We start from the raw sequence: 26,671 nt of genomic DNA on the forward strand, positions 1-26,671 counted from the left end.
ACCAACTTCCTGACATCATTTATAGTCCTCTTCACAGTTAATCATGCCTCCTAGTTGTGCGTCATCTGATATTGTGCTCCCTATACCCGAGTCCAGATCATTTGGATATATGAATCAGAGCACTGTCCTAAAACTGACTCCTGAGGTTTATCACTGTTTACATCCCTCCAGTCTGAAAGATATCCATCAATCACTGCAGACTATTCTCTCTAGTTTCCCTATGCATGCTGCCATACTTCCTTCAAGGCTGCCTTCCACTGCCTTTTGGGCATATGTCTGGATGACATCTTGCACCCTCCCCCCTCCCAAATATAGGATGTCCCTCCTTTTGTCCACCTCTTGCACCAAGGCCTCTGGTGCATCATCTGAGAACCTTGGTGCGCGTTCTCTCGCAGGCCTGGTACCAACTCAGATCAGCAGATTGGTGAGGTCTGGCATGCAGATTGGAGGATGTAGAAGAAAATCAAATGGGGACTGGTGCATGACCATAAGAAAGTCCACCCAATTTTCAATCCACACTTGATGCTGACACTGAGGTACTCCAAAAGGAAAGGTGTTTCACTTCCCAGCAATGATATTCATTACTTCTAAATAAAAACATATATAAATTGTACCTGGCTTCAGGGGAGTGAAAATAAAACTTGTTCTGTTCTTTGATGTGCAACATCCGTGTGCCTTCAGCTACAATTGGATGCATTATGCCATAATTCTCAGGGTTGGACATAAAGCAAGTGTCGCTGTCCACACTGTAGCAGCTCTTCATGAACCCAGAAAATGTGACATCTAAAAGAAAAAGAATCTTAAGAAATTTAAAATGAAAGATTCTTACTCATTAATAGCTAAAAAATTCGAATTTATTTTTATTTGTTCATGTATACAACTCACAGTATGAATCTCTCTCCATTTTCACACTTGAAAATAGCTTCTGAGCTTAGGTTGATTGCCAAACCTTATTTTTCATATTGGACTATGAGCTATTGTGTTCACTTAATGATTGAGCTGGGCGCATTAAATAGAACAGGCTGAAGAACAGCACATAAGTGGGTCAGCTGCAGATGCAACTCGCGTAACTTTCTACATGTGCATTAAATCAAAAATCTTAATTATAGTTGTACACTTCCTGGAGCCGAAAATCCACAGCCCTTTCAATGCACTCCCACTGGAACTGCAGCGGGAGTATGGCGGAAGAGCCAGGACCCAGATACGCTGGGTAACAGGCTACCAAATACCAGTAGTGGACCCACCTGAGAATGGACACCAAAGCTTCAGGTAGTAACTTTTTTTTTTAACAATGGGGTTGGAGGGGGCAAAGTATAATCTTCTTTCCAGCGGGACTCCACCACTTTCTGCAATTTGGAAATAAAGGGAACTCCCCCTGGCCCAACAAACTTTGGCAGAATCGGCGACAGAGGGCTCAGGCAAATTTCCAACTTCCAAATTTCAAAAAAATTATTCAAGTGAAATTTAAACTGAGCTTTTTTTTAAATAAAAAAAATGATAGGCTGTGTGTGTATGTATGTGAGAGGGAGGCAGATGGTAGTGACTCCACATATTGTTGTTGTTGGTTTCAAATTATAAATACTCTATAAACTTTTGAAAGCCTATCAAGCTGAGAAAGACAAACACAACAGTGGGGGTCATTTTAACTTTTATCGTCACAGTTACATAGCAAATTTGCAGCCCACTGTACACCTTGCCCAATTTTGTCTGCCTAGCTTTTGGCCCTCCATTTGTTGATATGCAGCTGTTGATATGCTCAATTATTCCCTTAACTCCACTGTCACCCATCCCAGTAATTCCCCTTTACATGGCACCCATCTTCAATCCCTTAAATCCAAGGAGCACAGGCTTCAGCATATCTAGTGCACAAGTGGTTTAGCCATCAATTGCCAGATCTAGCTGGACCATATTTCCCACAATTACCTGTTTGAATCCCTCCAATCAAGTTTGTGCCCCTCCAACAGCATCACAACTGATCTAACTAAAGTCATGAATGATATTTTCTTTGATTATGACCATGATCCCTCCTCATCTTTTTTGATCCCTTTGCAGCTTTTGACACCAATGACCGCACCATCCTCTATGCCTCTATCTGTTGTCCAGCTCGCTGGAACTGTCCTCGCTTGATTCCACTCTCACTTATCCAATCGTAGCCAAAGTATCTCAACTAATAGCTTCTCTTCCCACCCCCACACTGTCATCTCAGGAGTTCCCCAAAGATCCATCCCTAGTTCCTCCTCTTCCTAATCTATATGCTGCCCCTTGACTACATCATCCTCAGACATGAGGTCAGCTTACACATGAACGCTGATAACACCCAGCTCTACCTCCCTCAACCCCTCCTCCAATGCCTCAGCACTATCAGATTGCTTGTCCGACATCCAGTCTTGAGTGAGCCACAATTTCCTCTAAGAAGACTGAAGCCATTGTCTTTGGTCCCTGACACAAACTATAACCTCCTCCTGACCACTGTCTTAGGCGGAACCAGACGGTTCATAACCTCAGTGTCCTAAACAATTTCGAGTTGAGCATTCATCCCATATCCTCTGCAACACAATCACCATCTACTTTCACCTCTTTAACATTGCCCATCTTGAATCTGTCCGTCACTTTGGACCAAGGTTTTTTTGATTAAGTTCTTCAGCATAGAGCATCATGCACGTGGAATACACATCATGAATTTAAGCACTGCACCTACACCCGCACCTCCCCCCCAAAATTGTCCATCCATTGAAATGAATGAGGTTACATGCCCAAATTACTGATATTCACTCCCAGCATACAAAACCTTATGTCAAGAGATCTCAAGGAGCAAATTTACCTCCATGACACGACAGCAAGCACTGTAATAACAACAGTGAGGATCTGAACCACACAACAGGTAGATAGCTCTGATGGATAGGCTCTCACCAAAAAAAAATTGAAAGTGCCCACCTTCAAGTTTTGTGATGCCATGAACTGCTGAATAGCTTGTTATTTGATGCCATGGCCTATTTGGGCCTTCACCTGGCTTTGATGTGAATGCTGGCCACAAAATCCCAATACGGCCTTGAGATGGAGTCCTAGGAGCATGGACATTATAAGCCAGGTCACTCTTCAAAGTAGGTTTGATACGGTCTTTAAAGCAATCAAAGGTTGAGCTGGTGCCAATGATCACAGATTTCTGAATCTCTATATAGTTCTTCTCACACTTATTTTCCTGAGCTGATGCTCCATAAACCATTGGGAGGAGTCCAACCCCATTATCAACAAGTGTCACATTACTAACAAGGACACTGCTTTGAATATGCAGAAAAATACCATAATCATAGTTCTTATGAGCCAGAAAGCCACTGATTTTAGTGCAGCATTGAAATCCATCTCCAGTGTATAGATGAATGCCATGGAGATTTGAATGGGCCACATTACCAGACCAGGGTGATTCTTGTTGAAAACATTGTTGACCATTAATATAGTAACCTAAACGTTCAGACCCAGCCACCACATTGTTCAAAAGTTTGACATTGTCCACCAGGTTCACTTTGATGCCAGCAACCCATTCTGCTCCATTGACTGGCTGTCTGGTCAACACAATGAGGTTTCTTATTAGAATGTGGTTCTGACCTTCCAGATTCAGGCCATGGCCCTCAGTGTTATATATCACGTTATCACGTAACAGAATACCACTGCTCGCTACTGAGTGAACAGCACAACCACAAATGTGATGAATGCTACATGATATCATTTGTGATCCAGGGCTGATGTTACTAAACTCTATTGCTGAATGGCCTCGTTTCCCAATCCGTACAAACTCCACATTTGAAACTTGGAGAATGCCTATTGGACAAAACACAAAGCTGTTAGTTGGTGATGTGGAAGAGAAAGTGCAGAAATAGAACAAACTTACATAGTAATAGTTAAAATAGCTGGTCATAATGGTGATGGCTCACAGTGAAAAAAGAAATTAGAAAGAAAATCAATGAAATAAAAAAAACTTTAAATATTAAGAAAAGATGATGTATCAACACCATAACAAGTAGAGACCAGCAATTTACCTCAAAAAGGGAAAGAAAATCAGAGGAGGAAGCTTAATTGAACCACTTTTGTATACCTCCTAGCACATGGATGCATGGGACATGCAGCGCGGGAGGAATTCGCAAGAGGAGAAAAGCAGGAGCAAAACAAAATTAACTTGAAAAGTAGCATACAGGACTTTTAAGCATGCAGAATGTTACCACTCCTTAATGCTCCAATGCACTGTACCATGGAACGGTAGGCTGCGAGTTTGCATATGGAATTCACAGAAGTTGAGATCTCGATATCATCTGATTGGCCGGAATTGCAACGTAGGAGCCAGGTAATTCCCTCCCCTATCCCGAAGAAAACAACATCTGAGGAAGGGTCATTCTGGACTGCTTTTGGGTGGCTAAAGAATGGCATTGCAGAGAGAATTCTAGGCTGGAAAAGAAGGCTTCAATAGAGAAAAAAGTCAAAAAGTAGAAACATTTCCATGAAGGCAAAACCTAACAAATTAATGATTAGAAAGAGAAAAACTATAAAAGGAAGACCATGAAAAAGTATGAAGGGAAGGCAAGTTCATACAAATTTTGACTGGGTAAAATGCAAACTGGAACAACTGAATTGGGGGGAGGGGGGTTAAAAACACACGGTGCCTATTAGCTTATGGGTTGGGCCTTCCTTCTCTGAATGCTATTAGCTCCATTACCATTACCTTATTCTACTGTAATTTAAAATGATCTTTCCTTCATAAGTAGGCTGCCACATACTTACCATGATGTCAACTCTTGTAGGATGTTTTGATTTCCAAACTCAGTTGCTTATGCTACATGGTGCTATATTGTGGCCTATTTGTTAGCATGAGGTAGTTCAACTAACAATATGGCTAATATGGCATTGTATGTGACATGTAGTAGAACGCAAATATGAAGAAATTAACAAAATCCACACCTGAGTACAGTTCCCCACTTGTTGTGTTTCTCTTTTGGCCAACAACGATCCAGGCGATACAATCCCCATCAGCTGTGATTTGAACATTTCTGGTCAGCAAGCCAACTTCAGCAGCCAGACTAATGTGGTGACCCTCATCAACCACATAGGAACTGCCTGTGGAATAGAACCACAAAATTATGAATTTAGTACAACGGTTTAGATACTGGCAGCAATTTCAAGCTGTTGATAATGTTTTCAATCTAACAAGAAGAAACAGAAATTCCGATGCGCATCCTATCTGATTTATTATAGATGGAATTTCCTCATTTTTGGCTTAGGTTTGCAATGTGAGAAATAAGTTAACAAACATGGCATTAAATTGTCAATTAAACTTGTTAATTGGGTTGTGGAATGTTTCAATTAAAGCGAACTGTGCTGGACTTCAAGGGCCTGCACAGATTTATGTTTTACTAAAATCTTGTGTATGATGCAAACTTCTGGTCCACAAACTATATTTTCTGTAACAGTTCTCATATCAACATTTATAAAGGATAAACAGTGTAAACATTAATAATGGAAACAAATTCATGTAAACAATTTCTAATGGAAAACGGTATGTAAACAGTTGCCTGTCAGTCTGTTGATGAATCAATCAAATCTTTCAAAGTGCTTTCTAAAAAAATTCACCCACCATTTTTTCCTCAGTTACTGTAACTTCTAAAATTTAAAATGAGGCTTTAAACATTTTTTTTGTAATTACATATTTCATAATAATGTTATTAAATGTATCCACTGATTTGTCTTTTCTGACTTTTAATTCCTTAAAGTTTTTACTTCAAGACTTCATTCTATCTGAAAAGACTGTTATTCAGCTGGATTTTTTTATCTCTCCCAATTGGAGAGAGGGATCAAACACACCTGTGCATTCTGAGCCTGTGCAGTTTGCAGAATTTCATAGCGTGTAATACTGGAATTGAAAGGTGTGTCCTTTCATCATATTGAGGATTTGAATGTTTCTTTTTCTTCCCAAAAGATTGTGAAAGAAACTGAAGATTGAGTTATCAGAGCTTTATTTTAGGCAAGTAACAAAAAAATGTTATTTTCCATTATGAACTGCTCAAACAGATGACATCTGTGATCAGCAGCACTTTGAGATTAGGCGCACCTGTGATTGTGGTTTCTTTGTTGACGGTTGGAAAGGAAAATAAATTGGGGGCATTTTTGACCCTACCCGCCAGCAGAAACTGGGCGGTGAGCAGATCGAATCACCCATGTCACTTAATTGCCCTAGAGCGGCGGGAACTCACCTTCCACAATTTTCACCTGCTCAACTGAGCAGGGGGCAAGAATACCCACCCAAAGCCACTGGGGTCCTTTTTAACATACGCATGTTGGGTCTCAATGACATCATCGGGACCTGACAGCATATTTTTGGTAGGCGGCCTGAGAGGGAAATGGAAGTGAGTTTCCCGCCAGGCCAACCCAGTGAGGAAGCGGATCGGGACCAAAAGTGGCCCAAAAAGGTAATTAAAATTGTTTTTTTAAACTTTCCTTGTGGGGCCAAGAGGAGCAGGACCCCCAAAGTAAGCTTAGGCCTCCCCTACTGCAATCTCATCCCCTGTCCTAATTGTAGGAACCCCCATGGGATGACCTGGAATCCGATCCCGCCATTTATCGGCTGTCAATGAGTGGACTCTAGGACGTGCAATTTTCTGCCACTTCCCACCCCGATTGGATGAGAAGTCCGTCAGCGGGATCTAAATGAGGCACAGGAGTTAAAATACCCCGAGCCACATCTTTGGAGTTGCGGGTGAATTTGTAATTCACACCACTGTTCATTCACTGAAAACTGGCTAGCAGTTAAAATTGGGAGCATGGTGCATAGAACTGATTTTTTTTTAAGCCACTCAAATCTCTTCATTCATTTGAGGTTTAAAGAACTTTTTAATATCAAAATTTGGAAACTGCATAAACATCAAACTATCGAACATTTAATTAAGTAATTTATGAAAATTAATTATCAAAGGCTGTATAAATCAGTAAACATTCCAACTGTACACTAAAGCATAAGTTTTTGACTTCTGTATGCATGGCACACCTCAAGAGTACATATCAGGAAACTGCAAAACCCCCAGCCCATGATTTTCTATCCATTAATTTTAAGGAGGAGAAAATCTACCCTTAAATACTTTAAGGAAGGAACATAAAGATAGGAACTGCTGACAATGGGGTGAGTATTAGAGGGCACAAAAAATGCTACAAAATGGGTCAGGGAGGTAGGTGACTGATGGGCGGGAATACAGTGTGAGGGCAGCACAGTTTGAATCTCATTCTCCTGGGCCCCTGTCTCCAACAAGATTGCTAGACCCTGCTCCCCTCCAATAATGACAGAACACAACTCCCCACCTACCCCCCCCCACCCCACTGATATACCCTATCAACAATCTAGCTGTACCAAAGGACCTTACCCACTCCCAGATCCTGGAACCACCACTTAGTGTTCTAAAGCTCCTAGGTCACATGCCCAGCAGTTCCTGATTCTATGGTCTCCCAAAATTTCTTCTGATTCTGAGACCCCCTCCTCAACAACAATTTGCATTTATATAGCACCTTTAATGTAGAAAAATGTCCCAATACGCTTCACAGGAGCGATTATCAAACAAGATTTGACACCAAGCCACATAAGGAGATATTAGGCCAAAAGCTTGGTCAAAGAGGTTTTAAGGAGCGTCTTAAAGGAGGAGAGAGAGGTAGAGAGGCAGAGAGGTTTAGGGAGGGAATTCCGGAGCTTAGGGCCGAGGCAGCTGAAGGCACGGATGCCAATGGTGGAGTGAAGAAAATCGGGGATGCGTAAGAATTGAAGCAGTGGAGAGGTCTGGGAGATTGGGCTGGAGGAGGTTACAGAGATAGGGAGGGGCGAGGCCATGGAGGAATCTGAAAACAAGGATGAGAATTTTAAAATCCCTGTTGTCTCAATCTGCACAAATGTTTCATGAATCTCTCTCTCTCTCCAGTGTTTCTGAAATCTCCCTTCTATTGTTCTCAGCCGATGTGATGCCCTCCAAATATTGCTGGATCGAGACCTCATTCCAGCATTGCCAGACCCCGAGCCTCCAACCAACTGTTCACAGATTCCAGGACCATGTCCCCAGTGCTGATACGTCAGTGTGCCTAGTAATACTACTTGGCATAACACACATGTTCTTATAAGGCTGCCCACTAACCACGAGCAGTGCACTAGGGTCACCTATGAGTCTAAAACTAGGCATAAAGAGGACAAACTTTTCACCAAAAACAGTAAAAGGATATTAATGTGGCATGTTCTCATCATGGCTGTTAGTGCTTTTTCAGGTGAGGAGCTGGACAATAGAAAGGTCTGAGCACACAGATGTAGGATTATCAGGGGGAGATCATTTAAGAATAGGATCTACAGAGTCAGAATGTCATACGTGAGCCTAATGGAAGGACAATGTCTACAGAGCTTGTAAATTTGTTTACCTTGCACATTCCCTTTGTTAATGGCTCCAACAGCCTAATATCCAGTGAATCGCACCTTGCAGCTGAAGACTATGAACGGCTGATATCAACTAGCAGCAAAATTCTAAATTATGTTCTCCCAAATGATTACTTTTCAGCAAGTTACATTTTCCAAATCATACTTTTTTTTCTTCCTTTTTTCTTCCTCAAATGTTCTCCCCTACCCTCCTGATGACATCAATTCAGCAAAGGTTGCACACAGATAGTTCTCAAGTTTTCATGAAGGCCAGAAAGTGAATAATGTGAATCAAGTTAGAAAGGGTTTTCATTTTCAGAGTAACCTTAAAACCATTTTAATTTCATACTATTTCACATCAATTGTCCATCGGTATTTCGTCTGCAAGTACATTTTCTTGTTCAGAAGTTTTTGTGATGGATGTAGCCCGAGATGGCAAGTTAGGTCCTTACTAAAGTGACAAGAATTCACAATTCTATTTGTCTTTGAAACATAACTACAAGTGGATATTTTATCAAATCTTTGACATTAACCCCTTAAGCAGTGAATAGCCCTTGTAACAATCACAGAGTGCACTTGTTTTCTATTAGGTGGCATCTGCAAATGTTTTTTATTAAATCCATTTTATTTCTAAAGCTGAATAGTTTTCCGTTATTCTGCTAATTGACATCAGCAGGCTCCAGTCTTATTTGAGTGGCATGAGCAAGCAACACAACAAACATCATTGTCCACTGGCAGAGATTATTGCTTGCCAAACATATGAAGGCCTCCCTTGGTTTTTTAGTTAATTTATCCCAAATGGATAATGAAACAAATATTTACTTCAATTTTCAGACTTTAATTGGTAAATTACTACCCCTGCGGTTATAGACATGATTTTCATCTTGCAGTGAAGAATAAGCAACTCATTCAGATTTCACTTGACTCTTTGTGGAGAAAAATCAATAATTTGTTCATTGTTACTGGATTCACTTACTGGTGATTTCCCTTTACCCATTAGAAACAGAATTACATTTTCCCCAATTTTCTTTCTCAGATAGGACCTTAATGCAGGAAAGAGAGGCAACTTTTATCCCATCTGTCTGGGCTGAATTCCAACCCAGGTCCCAGAGGTGAAAGGACAATTGTTAACCTTTGTCCTTTGTGAGTCAAAATTGTCAAAGTTGAGCTCTTTTGCTTTGTTAGCTAAGTTTTTGATTTGCCATGTAGTGCTATTTTAAGGTGAGGGGTGTGAAGAATATTTCAGTTCAGTGGTTAAATAATTCTGGTGGTATGGGACTGAACCACGGAGACCAGGAAGGCACCGCATTTGACCCCTGATTTTAAAAAATACTAAATAAAAAAATTACCTTTTTTTTAAATACACCAGTGCACGGTGGGGGAGAAGATGCTGTAAACATAGTGGAGAAAAAAAAACTAAGGGTAAAAAGAGAAAGGAGAGATAATAAAACAGAGAGGGAAACACTAAAGGGGGAATTTTAACTGGTAGTGGATTTTGGGCAGAAAGCACACTTGTCCGAAGTCATCATTTTGAGGCCTAGTGGATTTTAACTGCCAGGCCTCTTCAACATATGATTGGTGGGCTGCCCGCCTGATCGCATCAGCGACTGGATTTAACATGTAAATGCACCTCTTAAAGGGAGGCTGCACTTACATCGCTGACATTGGTATCTACATTTGCTGGAAATATCTCAATCTAGAAGATGAGTCAGAAGCAAGGCGCCCAGGTTTTCTGATACATCTATGGAAGTCTTACATGGAAGAATGTCCTCTTTCCATCAAATGGAAAAGGATGCCAAAGCAGAACATTCAACAGTCTTGGAGAGAGGTGGCTGAGGTAGTCAACACTAGGAGTATCATCCCCAGGACCTGGACTCAATGTAGGAAAAAGTTCAATGACCTGACCAGAGCAGCAAGATTAAGTACAGTCTTCATATCACCATTTCTCTGTATTACTGCTGGCGACACCACTTTCTCATATGCTGTCCCCAGCACTCTGCACACTTTCCTCCCCTGCACCACATCCTTCTCCATCAATCACAAAGAAACACTCCTCCTCATTCCAATCACACACTGACCTGTCGTTTGTTGCCTTCACAGCAGGCACTAACAGTATTCTGATAACAACTGCAGAACAATGAACTCCTCTGATGAATCTTTTCTACCTTTACAGTCCAGCCACTTTCTTTCCACTGAACGCCTCCCCATCTTGGTCGCAACTTGTTCCTTCTCCCTCTCAGCATACATACGATATAAAGAAGCCCCACAAACATGCACATCCCTTTGCTATAGCCACTCACTAGATCTCTCCCTCTTTTTCTGCAGAAAAAAAAGGCACACAATATGAAGAATAAGAGCAAGACCAATGAGGGATCATTTAACATCCAGGTCCTTAGCAAGATGGAGCAGGCACCCCTGGAGATCATAGGACCATCAACAGAAAAGGACTGCTAAGCCATAGCCCCATGGGAGTGGCAGTGGCACAATGGGAGTGGCACATATTGACCTCCGTCCAGATGTCAGCACGTCTGCTCCCTCACTACCTCCGTGACCAATATCCATCGTGGTGCCAGAAAGCTAGCTGGGATATGCGGCCTCAGCAGCAGCCGAGGAGCTGCAGTCAGCAACCGGGCCCTCACAGGCTCAAGTACCCAGAAATCCTCAATTAAACAACAGCAGCGTTCCGCCAGCCATGCTGAAGCCAATGGAGGAGCATCTCGTAGAAATAGTAGGATTAGTAAACAAAAGAATTGAAGAAAGTCACTTTGAATTGACACTTGGGTGAGAAAAGATGTCACGACTATAATTGTTGTAGACTTTAAAGATTTCAACTTTTCACATTTGGAGCTGTTTATCTGATGTGTGGTTTCACAGCACATTATTAGTCTGCCTTGTTAGGATGTCATATATATGGTAGCTGGCTCAATGGTTTCATTGTTCTTTATTGCAGGGTAGAAGGAGTGGCAAGTTTCTTCAAACACTGCTCCCCCAGACAGATCCAGGAAACTCACTCTGGGCCTGTACACCCTATTGGCTGGGTAAAACTTTTTTTGAGCACTCCCCCCCTTCCCTGTTGTCTTCTCGGAGGCTCAATTGTTGCTCCTTGTGGCAGGTCAGCCTTCTGTTGCTGCTGCTCCAGTTGCTCTTCTTCATGCAACCAAGTAGCAAGAATGGCCCCCATCATAAGCTGTGTGCTTATTGAGGGTGTGTAAGCAGAGTAAATGTAGAAAAAAAAAGCAATCTCAAAGGCAAACTTTCCTGTGTAAATCCAAACAACACAATAATAAACAGATACCTATGATCTGACTGCTTTTAGATGAATGCCCCTTTAAATATTGCTTCCATTGGCCCTTTCAAAACCAATCATGCTAGGTTTTACTCAGCGGGTTCAGTGCTGGGCAGAACTTCAGTTTTTGCATGTTAAAATTGCATCGGGTTCCTAATGTCATCATAAGGTCCCGATTTGTGTGCATTGATAAGGCTTCTGGCGGGCACCTCGGACACATAAAAAAGACTCTGCAGTTAAAATGGCAGCAGGCAGAAATCAAGTGGAAACAGGGTGGTAAGTCACCCGAAACTCCACTACCGCTCCATTCCTCCGGGCAGGGGTAGTTAAAATTTTCCCTCAAATATATTTATACAAATGTCAGCAGCACACAAAGCAAGTTTGCATGGCTGGAAACATATATGTTTAAAAAGAAAAATGTTAACGCAGATCCGTAAATCACAGACCTGATTAAACCAAGATATTGACTGGGAGATTCAAGTGCTGGGGAGAAAGCTTACAGAAGGGACAAGCAGAACAAAACAAATGGAGGAGTGGCAGTATAGTGAAGAGAGAACATATAATCCATAGAAAGAAATTATATAAATGCCTTGGATGTAGAGTGAGATCAAGGATAGCAAAGGTAAAAAAATAATAATTATTGTTACAGATTTCCTGAATATGAGCAGGGGATAAACAGGAGAATTTTTTTTCAGACCAAGAAGGCCTGTAAAAAGACTGGGACATTAATGGTTAGGGAGTTTAAATTACCTAGATGTTGGTCAGGAAAACAGCACAGGACAAACAAGTGAGAAATGCATGTTTCTAGAAGTGGTGTAGAAATACTTCTTCATTCAGCCTGTTAAAACAACCAAAGCAGTCAGAAGCTATTCTGGATCTGATCATTAATAATGATTAAGGCACAGTACAGAACGTGGAAGAAAGGGAGCATCTAGAACTCAATGATCAAAATAACATTAGACTGAAATGCTCATGAGATTGTGCAACAAAAAAACTAACATAAAAAATATCATACTTTAAAGAGACAATTTTCAAAATGTGCTCATCTGCTGGGAGTATGTATCGAGAGATTGTGGCTGTGATTCCAGTGATTCTCTGTCCAGTAAAAATAATGGATGGAAATAGGTGGGGAGAGCACATGTGATTTTCTGATATGTATTTGGAAAATTGGTCCATGAGGGAATGCAAAATGAGTTAAAAAGGTAAGCTAAAACAGAATAATGGTTGAGAGACCTACAGCAAAGAAAGTAAGAGGCATTTACGGAAATGCTGGTGAGGCTACAATCATAAGTCATTCTGGTCAAATTTTAAAGATTTAAAGGACAACAGAGGCCAATGTGCTTAAATATGGATATCTAAGTGAATTTTTCTGTTTGCTATTGTCAGCAAAAAAAATAAGCACGAGTATAAAGCAGTGTTACCCACTTTTAATCACATCCTTATCTTGATCAGCACAGATCCCACCTCCTCTCCAACTATACATTCAACCTCCAGTTTCATTAAATTGTGCTAAAGACATATGCCAAAAACAGAATATTTTAATTCCCACCCCATTAATAGTGCTGTAGGATTTTCACACTACTGTGGAAAGGGCAGGGCAGGAAGACAGTAGAATAATTCCATATAAATGTTGCAATCATAATTCTTCAAATGAAGCTATACTCTATGAATCCCAGGTATAAGGTAAGACAAACACTCAGAAGAATCAAATATGCTTGCCCTTTTAGATACTTCTTTGGATGAATACCATCTGACCTTCCCTTGCTGTGCGTCTGATTTGCCCAGTAGGCTCTTTCTCCTTACTCATCCCAAGTGGAGTATAACTGAATGAAAAAGAATCATTATTGTTGTGCCTCAAGTGCTGTCAACTGAAATTTGAAAGACTTTTCAGTGACATGGGGATTACATGCTTTTGTGCCGTTTCTCACAATTTAACAAAGATGTCTCTGTGCACTTCCAGGGAATGGCTCCTTTAACACTGATATTGAGTGTCAGTATTTCCACGCTGCATCTCCAGTTAAAGTGCAGCAACAGCACTATAAAAGCATGCTAGAAGTATTAATTAAATCACACTGTTATACTCACATGGCATCTCTAGCATGTAATTCACACTGGTATAAAATTGAATGTTGGTAATTACCCTCAGCACAGCCGTCAGTGTTGATGCAAATTCTGGAAATGAAACTAATCCTCCATTTCCCAACCTCAGGGGAATAAAAGGCACAGCAACAATTCTTCTTCATTCAGTTATACTCCACATACAATAAGTGTAGCAAGGGAAGATCATATGACTTGCAGCTAACAAGTTCCCTTAAAGGAGTAGCCAGCCCTCGGACTATATCCCTAAAGTTAACTTATTACCATGTAGGCACATTCGTTTGACCCATTAAAAAAAATGCATTAAGTGAAGTTCAATATAAACAGACAAATATTTTTTTAAAAGTGAAAAAGAACAATGTAAAAAAAAATGTAAAAGCAGATAATTTCAAGTAATTCTTCAAGAAAACAGCCCAAAAACAGCATAAGGAAATTATGATATTACTGTATAATGTATTATTGGCTATGATATTATTGTATGAACCCTCACACAGTACAATATTACTATATGAACCCTTACACTGTGATATTATCGTACGAACCCTTACACTGTGCGATGTAATTGTATGAATCCCTACACCATGTGATATTATTGTATAAACCTTTAACACAATGCAATATTATCATATAAGCCCTTAATACTGTACAATATTATTGTATGAATGCTTACACTATGCAATGTTATCCTTCCACTGAGCAATATTATCATATGAACACTTAAAAACTGTGTGGTTATTGTATGAACCCTTACACGATGTGATATTATCATTTAAACCCCTAACACTATGCAATATTATTGTATAAATCCTTACCACTGTGCAATATTATTGCAATAACTCTTACATCAAACCAAACCTCCCCACAAATTCTCCCCTGCTGTATTACTGACCCCCCATCTCTATCTAGATTCTCTCTCATCTCCCCCACCCCAATCAATCACCAGCTCATCTCATCCACGAGACCCACCTCCTGCTCCTTAACCCTCTTCCCTGCTGACCACCCAACTTCCCCTCATGGCCCCCATGCTAACTGACATTGTTAATGCTTCCCTCTCCTAAGGTACTGTCCCACTTCCTTTCAAAATTGCAGTTATCACTCCCTCCTCAATAAAAAACATCCTCAACCCATCTGTCTTTGTCAGGTTTTAGGATAAGTTTTTTGTAAAAGGTTAAGGTGTGAAGTGTTATGGATCCCTCAATGAGACAAATTTAAAATGTCCATCCTGATGTTCAAATGCCTCCACTGTCTCACATATTCCTAACTCTGTAGCCTCCTACAGCCCTAAACCCCCACCCTCCCCCGCCCCCCACCGTACCCCCAACCTCCCCCCCATAACTCTTCATCCCTCAGACTCCAGCCTCTTGTTCAGCCTCCATTCTTTTACTCCATCATTGGCAGCCGTGACGACCATGACTACGGCTGTGTAGGCTCCATGCTCTGGAATTCCCTTTCTAAACCTTTCTGCCTTTTCATCTCCCTCTCCTCCTCTAACAATTCCTTGCAACCCATCTCTTTGATTACGCTTTTGGTCTCTCCTCCCAATCTATCTTTCTTTAGCTTGATGTCCATTTTTTTCCTTAAGCCTCTGTGAAGTACCTTGGGATATTTTTCTGCATTAACGGCACTATATAATGAAAGTTGCTATTGTTGTATAAAGCTTTAACATTGTGCAATATTTTCAAACAAACCCTTAAAGCTGTGCAATAATAACGTATGGACTTTTAACACTGTACAATTTATTTTATGAACCCTTACTTTAAATGGTTTTATGCCTCAATTAAAATAGTGGGACAAAGGAAATGGATATGAACACATTAATCATTCATATGATATCACACTGTAATTTCTAGCCTACCTACAATCTTTTACCATGCTACAGTAAAATAATATTCCAATGTTTCAAATATAAATATGCTTTTTCCATCTGGACTAGCAACCTCCTGCTCCAAGGTGTAAGTGATCATTTTATGTGAGTACTTACCATGTGACTTCATTAATGATGAGATCACTGAATTAAGTCAAAGAAAAATATGTCACTTCTCCTTCTCACTCACAATATTCAAGGGGAGTAGGGAAAAACCGGGGAACTACAGGCCAGTGAGCCTAACATCAGTGGTAGGAAAATTATTGGAAAAAATTCTGAAGGACAAAATTAGTCTCCACTTGGAGAAGCAAGGATTAATCAGGGATAGTCAACATGGCTTTGTCAAGGGAAGATCATGTCTGACTAATTTGATTGAATTTTTTGAGGGGGTGACTAGGCGTGTGGATGAGGGTAACGCAGTGGATGTGGTATACATGGATTTCAGTAAGGCCTTCGATAAAGTCCCGCACAGGAGACTGGTCAAGAAGGTATGAGCCCATGGAGTCCAGGGTGCCTTGGCACTTTGGATACAAAACTGGCTTAGTGGCAGAAGGCAGAGGGTGATGGTCGAAGGTTGTTTTTGTGACTGGAAGCCTGTGGCCAGTGGGGTACCACAGGGATCTGTGCTGGGGCCCTTGCTGTTTGTGGTCTACATTAACGACTTGGATATGAATGTAAAAGGTATGATCAGTAAGTTCGCTGATGATACAAAAATTGGTAGTGTGGTAAATAGCGAGGAGGATAGCCTCAGTCTGCAGGACGATATAGATGGGTTGGTCAGATGGGCGGAACAGTGGCAAATGGAATTTAACCCGGAAAAGTGCGAGGTGATGCATTTTGGAGGGACTAACAAGGCAAGGGAATACACAATGAATGGGAAGACCCTAGGCAAGACAGAGGGTCAGAGGGATCTTGGTGTGCAAGTTCACAGATCCCTGAAGGCGGCGGAACAGGTAGATAAGGTGGTAAAGAAGGCATATGGGATACTTGCCTTTATTAGCCGAGGCATAGAATATAAGAGCAAGGAGGTTATGATGGAGCTGTATAAAACACTGGTTAGGCCACAGCTGGAGTACTGTGTGCAGTTCTGGTCGCCGCACTACAGGAAGGATGTGATCGCTTTGGAGAGGGTGCAGAGGAGATTCACCAGGATGTTACCAGGGCTGGAGCGCTTCAGCTATGAAGAGAGACTGGGAAGATTGGGTTTGTTTTCCTTGGAGCAGAGGAGGCTGAGGGGGGACATGATTGAGGTGTACAAAATTATGAGGGGCATAGATAGGATGGATACTAAGGAGCTTTTCCCTTCGTTGAGGGTTCTATAACAAGGGGACATAGATTCAAGGTAAAAGGCGGGAGGTTTAGAGGGGATTTGAGAAAGAACTTTTTCACCCAGAGGGTGGTTGGAGTCTGGAACTCACTGCCTGAGAGGGTTGTGTAGGCAGGAACCCTCACAACATTCAAGAAGCATTTGGATGAGCACTTGAAATGCCATAGCATACAAGGCTACGGACCAAATGCTGGAATATGGGATTAGAGTAGACTGGGCTTGATGGCCGGCGCGGACACGATGGGCCGAAGGGCCTCTATCCGTGCTGTATAACTCTATGACTCTAATATCATCAACCTGCTAAACATACCGGTTGAAAGAAATGTGAAAGCCTTTTCTGCGACATTTATAGCAAACAGTGAGATGAGATAGTGAAGTTTCCCTTCAAACTTTACTTGGTGGTACACCAGCAGCTGCAGTTGGAGACAACTATAACAAGAATAAATGTCTCACAAATTGGATTCTGAGAGCACAGAAAGAATGACTGGTAGAATCTGTATCATTAAAACTAAGCTCAATACTTCAGACTTGAATTCATACCAATGTGTCGGTGTAATAGACGCTCCCGCAGTTGAATGTTTTGACCTTGGATATCTCTCATTGTGACAGACTCTGTTTCATGAGGGTCATATGAAGAGGGTGTTATGACAATATTGTCCCCAAGACGCCAACTGACATCATCCTCCAAAACAATCCTGTTCAATGAAAGAAAGAAGAAAAGCTTAACTGTCATAGATTGTACAAAGATTTCCTTTACTGTGGCAGCATATCTCAGTAATAACCAGGTCATGCCAGGTACAATTTTCTTTTGAGTTCTGTTCAAACAAACACACTGGAGTCATCACCAAAGGAAAATTGGATGTGGGGTCAGAGCTCGAAACAATCACCAGAACATTCTAAAAAAAAATTAAATTAGAGGGTTAGGGGCGTCATCCTGGACATTTCGTGATTTGAGTCCAAAAATGTTTTGTGCTCTTTGTGTAGCACTTTCAGCCTTTGGCATAATAAAATGGATCCCTTTGAGTAACGAAAGACCTTCTCAGTTTTCAAAATACACACCTCCTTTCTATAAAAAATAATCAGTAGATTTGTAATGATGATGCTTACAAAGCAGAACTGGAGAGCTACAGAAACCTAATTACTTAATTCAAAGTATTATTGAAATAAATAAACAGTTATCTAAGCTCATTGTTTTTGCATTATTGATTTTAAAATGTATTTTTTGGAGAATATTTATGTTCATTGAGGTGATGGTATTAGTGCTTGGGCTTAGAAGGCCAACAACAACACAGTAAAACATAGGTTAACATAGCAAAGGGGGATGAATGGACACCGAGCAAGAGTAAGATGGTTTAGGGGAGGTGGCCAGAAGCACGGTCAAAGATATTGCCAGTTGGTGGGGTTTAGGAAGAGAGCTCCGGAATGCAGGGACATGATGACTGATAGCTCTGGGGGCAAAGATTCACAGTCGGCCACAGTCAGAAAACTGGAACATGCAAGCTTGGATTATAGGGCTAGAAGAGATTAATAAAGGTAAGGAACGGCAACACCATAGAGGGATTTGTTAAGGAGGACAAGCACTTCAAAATCAATACATTAGGATACAGGGAGCCAATGAAGGTCAATACGGACATGGTCAAAGATGAGCCAGACTTCATGTAGATTAGGATGAAGCAGAGTTTTGGACAAGTTGGAACTTATGCAGGGTGGAACACAGGAGACAGGAGAGGACAGCGTGGAAGATTGAGACTGGAGGTGATGAAGGTGTGGAAAATGGTTTAAGAGGTGATGGCATGTGACATGGATGGAGAGATCCATGTCACATGCCATCACAATGGGGCAGATCTTGCTGGAGGGGGGCATCTCGTGGTGCGCGCCATTAATTAGGCTTTTTTCTGCACCTTTCAGCTTGAAAAATTTTCACACCGTAACTTGCTGGAAATGCGAGCTGATAACAAGAGCAACGGGGAATCTGGGAACTTAGTGAACGGCAGGGCCAACAGCGTATCTCCTTAACCATTGAGATTTAAGGATTGCAAAAGAAACAGAGGAACGACAGAGCAGGAGGGTGAATTAGAGTCAAATCAGGTACAGAAAGAGAAATAAAGTGAGGGAAAGAACGATTGGATTAAGAGAGAGAACAAAAAGAGACAGAAAGAAAAAGTAAGAAAAAAAATTTAAATTTAAAATTTGCCATTTTTAAAATATCTAACAACAATTGACTACATGCAGGAATGAGATTAAACATTTTAAACTGTTCCGTTTATGGGCCAGAGAGGTTGATTGGCATTCCATTAACAATTATCACTTTGTTAAAAAGGTACTTACGCTGTTAAGTTCCAGCCCTAACTTTCTGTGGCAAGTTTAATGTGCAGTTAATGTACCAATCCAGAAAGTTCTTAAAAATAATGAGGAGGCTAAGGGCGAGATGCTGTTTGTGCGAAGCTTTTTCGACAGCACCTCCCAAACCCGCGACCTCTACCACCTAGAAGGACAAGGGCAGCAGGCACATGGGAACAACACCATCTGAACGTTCCCCTCCAAGTCACACACCATCCCGACTTGGAAATATATCGCCGTTCCTTCATTGTCGCTGGGTCAAAATCCTGGAACTCCCTTCCTAACAGCACTGTGGGAGAACCGTCACCACACGGACTGCAGCGGTTCAAGAAGGCGGCTCACCACCACCTTCTCAAGGGCAATTAGGGATGGGCAATAAATGCCGGCCTCGCCAGCGACGCCCACATCCCGTGAATGAATAAAAAAAAAACAGTAGAGCGGAGTAAATCGACCAGCAGGTTCTGGAGATTCGCAACTCACGTCCTGTCTCTTAATCCCCTAAACTTTCTGGCGAATTTGCACATTAATAATGTCATGAGTGGTTGACACACCATTATTTTTCAAGCAAGATCTGGCCCAATGTTACAGAGGTTGATAAAGGCTGTTTTGTTGGTAAATAGAATATGAGGTTTAAAACTCAGAGTAAAATCAAATAGAACACCCAGGTTTTGCACTTTGGGCTCAGCCTGAGCGAGCAACCATTGAAGGTGATCATGGATGGCTGGCTCCCCAGAAAGGATTCTAACAGAAAAAGAAGAGTGCTAATAATATAACGCCATGGAACCATTCAGGAAATCTCCCAATCCCATATGGCCCCTGAGAGGGATGGAACTGGGATCTAAGGTACTGAGTTTCTGTTGTGAGATGAACAAGTTGGCTTTAGTCTTGTCAATGTTAAGCTGGTTTTTATTTTGGGTACTTAATACCCACATCAAGCAATCACAGATCAGATATAACACAGACCAGATGCAGGGCGGAGCTCCCTTTACTTTGCCTCTGCAATATTCATTAATGCAACCTCTATAGGGAAGTAGAACAGCAGTGGACAACATTTACAGGAGAGAGCAATAGAGTTAAAGTCATAGAATCATAGAATTGTTACAGTACAGAAGGCGGCCATTCGGCCTGTCGAGCCTGTGTGGGCTCTTTGTAAGAACAATCCAGTTAGTCCCATTCCCCCACTCCTTCCCCGTAGCCCTGCAAATTTTTTCCCTTCAAATATTTATCCAATTCCTTTTTGAAAGCCACGATTGAATCTGCTTCCACCATCCTTTCAGGCAGCATATTCCAGATCATAACTACTCGCTGCGTAAAAATGTTTTTCCTCACGTTGCCTTTGGTTCTTTTGCCAATCACCTTAAATCTGTGCCCTCTGGTTCTCGACCCTTCCACCAATGGGAGCAGTTTTTCTTTATTTACTTTATCTAAACCAGTCATGATTTTGAACACTTCTATCAAATCTCCTCCCAACCTTCTCTGCTCTAAGGAGAACAACCCCAGCTTCTCCAGTCTATCCACGTAACTGAAGTTCAGGAGAAATATATTCCACCAAAAAAATAAGAACAAACTAGCCAAGAATGAGATGCCACGGATAAATAAAGAGGTGAGGATAAAATCACATCTAAAGAAAAATGCATAAGCAAAGTATATAAACAATAAAGGAAAGGATGACAAAAGGGAATATTATAAGCTTAGGAAAGAAGTAAAATAGACATTTAGGAAGGCAAAGTAGAAATACGAAATGAAAATATCAAAGAATATTAAAAGAAATAGTAAAATATTCTATACACATATAAGTAACAAAAGGAAAATTAAGGTAGGGGTAGGGCCACTAAGGGATGAGCAAGGTAAACTCACAGGAGATTATATTGAAATCCCACTCATTTTAAAGAAGGTAATACTGATTTGCCTTCTCTTACATAAGGTCTTGCTGTAACACGTCATCCAATTGCCACCCCTCTCCCACTACCTCTCATTTCCAGGTGAAATGTCAAATCCAAGATGAGTCCAGGTCTGTGTGGAGTAAGAACTGTTGATCTGCAATTTTCCATAAACACCTGGGCAAACAAATAGAAAAGTGCAGAGCGTATCATAATGCTTTCAAATTCAAAACATAAAGATGAGACTCAACTGCTCTTTAACAACGACAAAAAATCTCCTCCTAACTGCAATAACTTGGACATTCTTCTACCTCAGCTATAGTTAAAAAGATAATCAAAATAACTAAATAAGTGTGCTGATGTGATTCATGGATGCAATGATAAATGTTGCAAATTTAGTAAAATTGGAATAAATGAAGCCGCCTTTTTGATGAGTTTCATTCATTCTGCTTCTACAAAATGTTAATTATAATATAAATGTTGTCACATTTCAACGGCAGAATACAGCAGCCTGAAAATATGCCCCCCTCCTGCTAATTTCTTTTGACCATCCCTGGCAATTTTTACTGTCACTCATTCTTCCAACCAAACACAAAGCGTCATACTTTGATATTTTTTTTCTGTTGTGTATAGGCTCTAGCATACGACGGGGCGGCGAAGGGGCAGTCGGCAGTGATTCTAGCGGGTTCGGGGAAAGAGAAATGGAGCTCGAGGCAGTAAGGCAGCAGCAGGCCTCACCACTTGATTTTACCCCATTTTCTGATAAGATAAATATCATATTCAATGGGTCACTAATATATTTCCTGTTAATACTGTGGGTATAAACAGACACTGATTCAAAAAGAGCGGAAAACAAAAATTGATCTGATTCACTGTAGATGAAGATGATGCAGCACATATGACAGCACAATACCAACACGACACAGTCACAAAGTAGGAAAAACATTATGGTCAATGAATTATTCTTTTCGAGTGAGTAAAGATGAGGGGCATTCAGCCATTTATTTCAATTTCTTTTCTTAAAAAAATTCCCAGTCAAGATATCAAAAGCATAATGCATTTTTTAAATTCAAGATTCCCCCTTTCCCATTTCAGAACAGAATTTCTGGTGTGCCAGCATTAATTACATGTTAATTCCCATTTTTCAAATTGAGATGATCAATCATTGATTGGAAACAATTTGCAATGTGGACCCATCTCCCAACTTGATAGAGGAGATCTTCTTTCGTTGTGTTTCAACAAGAATCAAATCAAAGCTAAATGTTGAGACAAAAATGTGGTATGTCAGTCCACATTCTTCAGAAGGCATCTAATTATGAATCACTGCAGACTTTTTACAATAAGTACAAAGTACCTATAGTTCCAGCTTCTACATCAATTCCATTCAGGCGATTACAGCCAACAGCTTCAGAGGTCTTGAGTTTAATCTGCATCGTCTCATTACTTTGCAGTGCATTCTCGGAGTTCCCTGTTCGTTAAAAAACATTTTCAAAATAAAACAAAGCTGTCAAGAAATGAATAAAGTTAACTACTGAGAGACTATTTTGATACTATTTTAAGTTCAAATTTTGCTCATTGGAATAGGATTGCAACTTTTTGATGTAGCCATTCATTCTAAAGGCAAACGGCAACAGGCAACTTCATTTCCTATAGTTTGACAGCACCAGTCAAACAAAGTATTTTAGAAATATAAAAGCAAGGGCTGTAAGTTTCCTTTTTATCCTATAAACCTGTGAATCCATCATTTGTGCCAACATTTTTGCAACGGCAGTTACAGGGCACAGAGATTGGCTCTGAAATTCCACATGGTGAGTTGCTCCAGGTTTGTACCCATGTTTCAGGAGATGCACCCGCTGATGCTTTACAGAGTTGAATCTGCCAGAATTTCGTGGCCAGCTGATTTGCATTTCCATTGGAGGATTTCCAGCACAAATCCCATGTAAAACAGAAGCAGTGCGCTGAGGATTGTTCTTGTTGATGTCTTTGTATCTTCACGCTCTTCCCTTGGAAGTGTGAAGAAGTGAAAGGATTCTCAGGCTGATTAACAGTCTGACAGGCCACGACGTGAACGCTCCTTCCATGGCCGTAACCATCTTTATACCAACCAACGGGGTGGTTAGTCCTATATGGCGGGAGGGATTTATGGGCTCCTAAAACTCATACAATGGGGGAGGGGGCACTCACATCCACTGGGCGCAAGTATCCAGCTGGATGTCAACCTAGAATTCAAAGCCAGAACACTGATCTCCACTCACTGGGATTGAATGCAATTTTGGGCCCACCCAACTGGAACAGATTTAAGACTATCGAAACTCATTTCACGTCAGGTGCTTACAGCTAGTAGACAGAGGAGGCTTTAAAGTCTGGGTTAGATTCAAACTAAGGTTCCTAAGGTGAAAGGGCAGTGTGCTAACTGTTCACAACATCCGGTCACATACATTAGCTGTTTTGGTTGAACGTTTTATTTCTTTCAAAGAGCATAACATCGTGTCATGGGCAACATCAGACATATCAGGACAAAGCAGCCCGCTTGATTGGCACCCCAACCACCGCCCTAAACATTCACTCCCTTCACCACCAGTGCACAGTGGCTGCAGTGTGTACCATCCACAGGATGCACTGCAGCAACTCGCCAAGGCTTCTTCGAAAGCACCTCCCAAACCCACAACCTCTACCACATAGAAGGACAAGGGCAGCAGGCACATGGGAACAACACCACCTGCACGTAGCCCTCCAAATCACACACCATCCCGACTTGGAACTATATCGCCGTTCCTTCATCGTCACTGGGTCAAAATCCTGGAGCTCCCTAACTAACAGCACTGTGGGAGAACCGTCACTACACAGACTGCAGCGGTTCAAGAAAGCAGCTCACCACCACCCTCTCAAGGGCAATTAGGGATGGGCAATAAATGCTGGCCTTGCCAGCGACACCCACATCCCATGAACGAATAAAAAAACATTCGCGCCAGACAAGTGCCAGGCAATGACCATCTCCAACATGAGAGAGTCTAACCACCTCCCCTTGACATTCAACGGCATTACCATCGCCGAATCCCCCACCATCAACATCCTGGGGGTCACCATTGACCAGAAACTTAACTGGACCAGCCATATAAATACTGTGGCCACAAAAGCAGGTCAGAGGCTGGGTATTCTGTGGCGAGTGACTCACCCACTGACTCCCCAAAGCCTTTCCACATCTACAAGGCACAAGTCAGGAGTGTGATGGAATACTCTCCACTTGCCTGGATGAATGCAGCTTCAACAACACTCAAGAAGTTCGACACCATCCAGGACAAAGCAGCCCACTTGATTGGCACCACATCCACCACCCTAAACATTCACTCCCTTCACCACCGGCGCACTGTGGCTGCAGTGTGTACCATCCACAGGATGCACTGCAGCAACTCGCCAAGGCTTCTTCGACAGCACCTCCCAGACCTGCGACCTCTACCACCTAGAAGGACAAGAGCAGCAGGTACATGGGAACAACACCACCTGCACGTTCCCCTCCAAGTCACACACCATCCCGACTTGGAAATATATCGCCGTTCCTTCATCGTTGCTGGGTCAAAATCCTGGAACTCCCTTCCTAACAGCACTGTGGGAGAACCATCACCACACGGACTGCAGCGGTTCAAGAAGGCAACTCACCACCACCTTCTCAAGGGCAATTAGGGATGGGCAATAAATGCCGGCCTCGCCAGCATCCCATGAACGAATAAAAAAAAAATCAGACATATAGTGCTGTATTTCCCTCTTTGGTTTGGAATAGCAGCACGTGTGACTTCTGGCTGCCCCTCCACCATGAGCGCAATTCATTTTCCTGGATTATGAGGTCACGGCATGAATCTTACCACCAAAAGGAAAACTGCCACAACCAACAAGAAGAATTGAAGCTCCGCTGAAAGACCCAAAGAGGTGGCGAGAGACGTTAAAGGGACAGAGGGGCCGAGACCAAGGCTTACAAAGGTTGATACATGCGGGCTGAAATGTAGGGAGAGGAGGCCTCTGCAAGGCCTGCCCAACCCTTTACAGAAATTGGGACCATTACCACTGCTACCCTGAGCTTTCCGTCATCTTTCATCAAGTTGATTCGAGGAGTGGTGGGAAGATGGGCTGACAAGGGGGAAATGGGACAGAAAAACCAGGCCCTGCTCCTCTCCCGCTAGCATTTATATGTTGGGGGCGGGGGGAGGAGCAGCCGACAGTGATCCCAGTGGGTTCAGGGAGAGAGAAATAGAATTTGAGACAGGGAGGCAGCAGAAGGCCTCACCGACTGATTTTGCCCCATTTTCTGCCACTATCCCACTAAATTTCAGGTAGGATCACATCCAGGGGTACTTCCAGCCATAAACTTATATATTTCATGAAGAATTAAAGGATCAGTAAAGTCTTTTACTGGTTTTGCACTGTTGATGAATAGTATGTTACATTTGTTAGTATTGAAATAGACTTCCATTCTGCTTTTATGATCCATCCATATCCAAAGTGATTCCTCTCGTACTTTTCCTACTTACCGATAATTAGCTCACCTCCCAGCAGTACAATACAATGAACGTAGAGGGCATTGCTCCTATTGATAGGGAATTCCAGTTTTCCCAGGATATAGAGACCTCTGAGAGGTGGGAGGTCCACATCCACCAGGATTGTTCTGCCTGAGGAAGTGAAAATAGTTACTGTTAAGTGAAAGCAGAAAACAAACTTAGTAATCAAATGGTCTAATTAAATGTCACTCTTGGGGCACTGGAACCCTTATTGTGCCATGATTTAGAGTCTCAGGGGCCTAAATTCCTTCACGCTCCAAACCGAGCACGATTCCAGTAGAGTGCAGCAACGGCACACCAGAACGAGAGGCATAAGGACAGAAGTAAAGTTGTCCTCGGGCCTCAACAGAATAAATCAAGCAAGCTGCAGGCACCAATTAGGTGACTCAACAAAGCTGGCCTGTCGAGGCCTTACATATTTCACCCACGCTGAGGCCTAGAGGTAAGTCCAAGAGGGGAGAAGAGAGGTGATCTGGAGGGCGGTGATGGTGGGCTGGTAGAGGCCCGCAGTTGCTTTGTGGAACCAGTAGAAGCACGTGGAACGAGGGCCTTGGGACGTTTTATTATGTTAAAGAAACTTTATAAATGCAAGTTGTTGTTGTTGTAAAAAAAAGGCCCCAACCAATTTAGCAGTGGCCCGAATGCCCGTGCAGATCAGACGTGGACTTCTGCACTGCTAATTTGGTTATCGTTGTGCCCGTTTTAGCTTCATAGAACAGAAGCAACAATGTAAAATTGAGACCTCTCAGTGTCTCAATAGTGAAGTGGACGCTGAGTGGTAACTGACGTACTGTAGAGCCACTTACTGCTTGATGCTCGTGGGCCAGTAAGATCACTGACACCCTGAGAATAGACCCAAAGATAGATCACAAAATGTTTCAGAAAACTTATTTCTATATGTGTGC

The 26,671-nt window shown here is 41.9% G+C and overlaps 1 protein-coding gene across 1 annotated transcript in view; it reads right to left on the reverse strand.

Moving 5' to 3' along the window:
- LOC137321923 (fibrocystin-like) overlaps positions 1-26,671 on the reverse strand; it is a 440,431-nt gene that overhangs the window by 103,575 nt on the left and 310,185 nt on the right. The window contains exons 52-58 of the mRNA XM_067984789.1: positions 25,740-25,877; positions 22,571-22,684; positions 21,306-21,393; positions 17,537-17,691; positions 4,948-5,103; positions 2,935-3,816; positions 615-783 (exon numbers count right to left, since the gene is read on the reverse strand). Coding sequence (XP_067840890.1) covers positions 615-783; positions 2,935-3,816; positions 4,948-5,103; positions 17,537-17,691; positions 21,306-21,393; positions 22,571-22,684; positions 25,740-25,877 — 1,702 coding nt within the window. The remainder of the gene's footprint in view (positions 1-614; positions 784-2,934; positions 3,817-4,947; positions 5,104-17,536; positions 17,692-21,305; positions 21,394-22,570; positions 22,685-25,739; positions 25,878-26,671) is intronic.

The sequence above is a fragment of the Heptranchias perlo genome, chromosome 5 (assembly GCF_035084215.1).
Source record: "Heptranchias perlo isolate sHepPer1 chromosome 5, sHepPer1.hap1, whole genome shotgun sequence".
Taxonomy (NCBI): Eukaryota; Metazoa; Chordata; class Chondrichthyes; order Hexanchiformes; family Hexanchidae; genus Heptranchias; species Heptranchias perlo.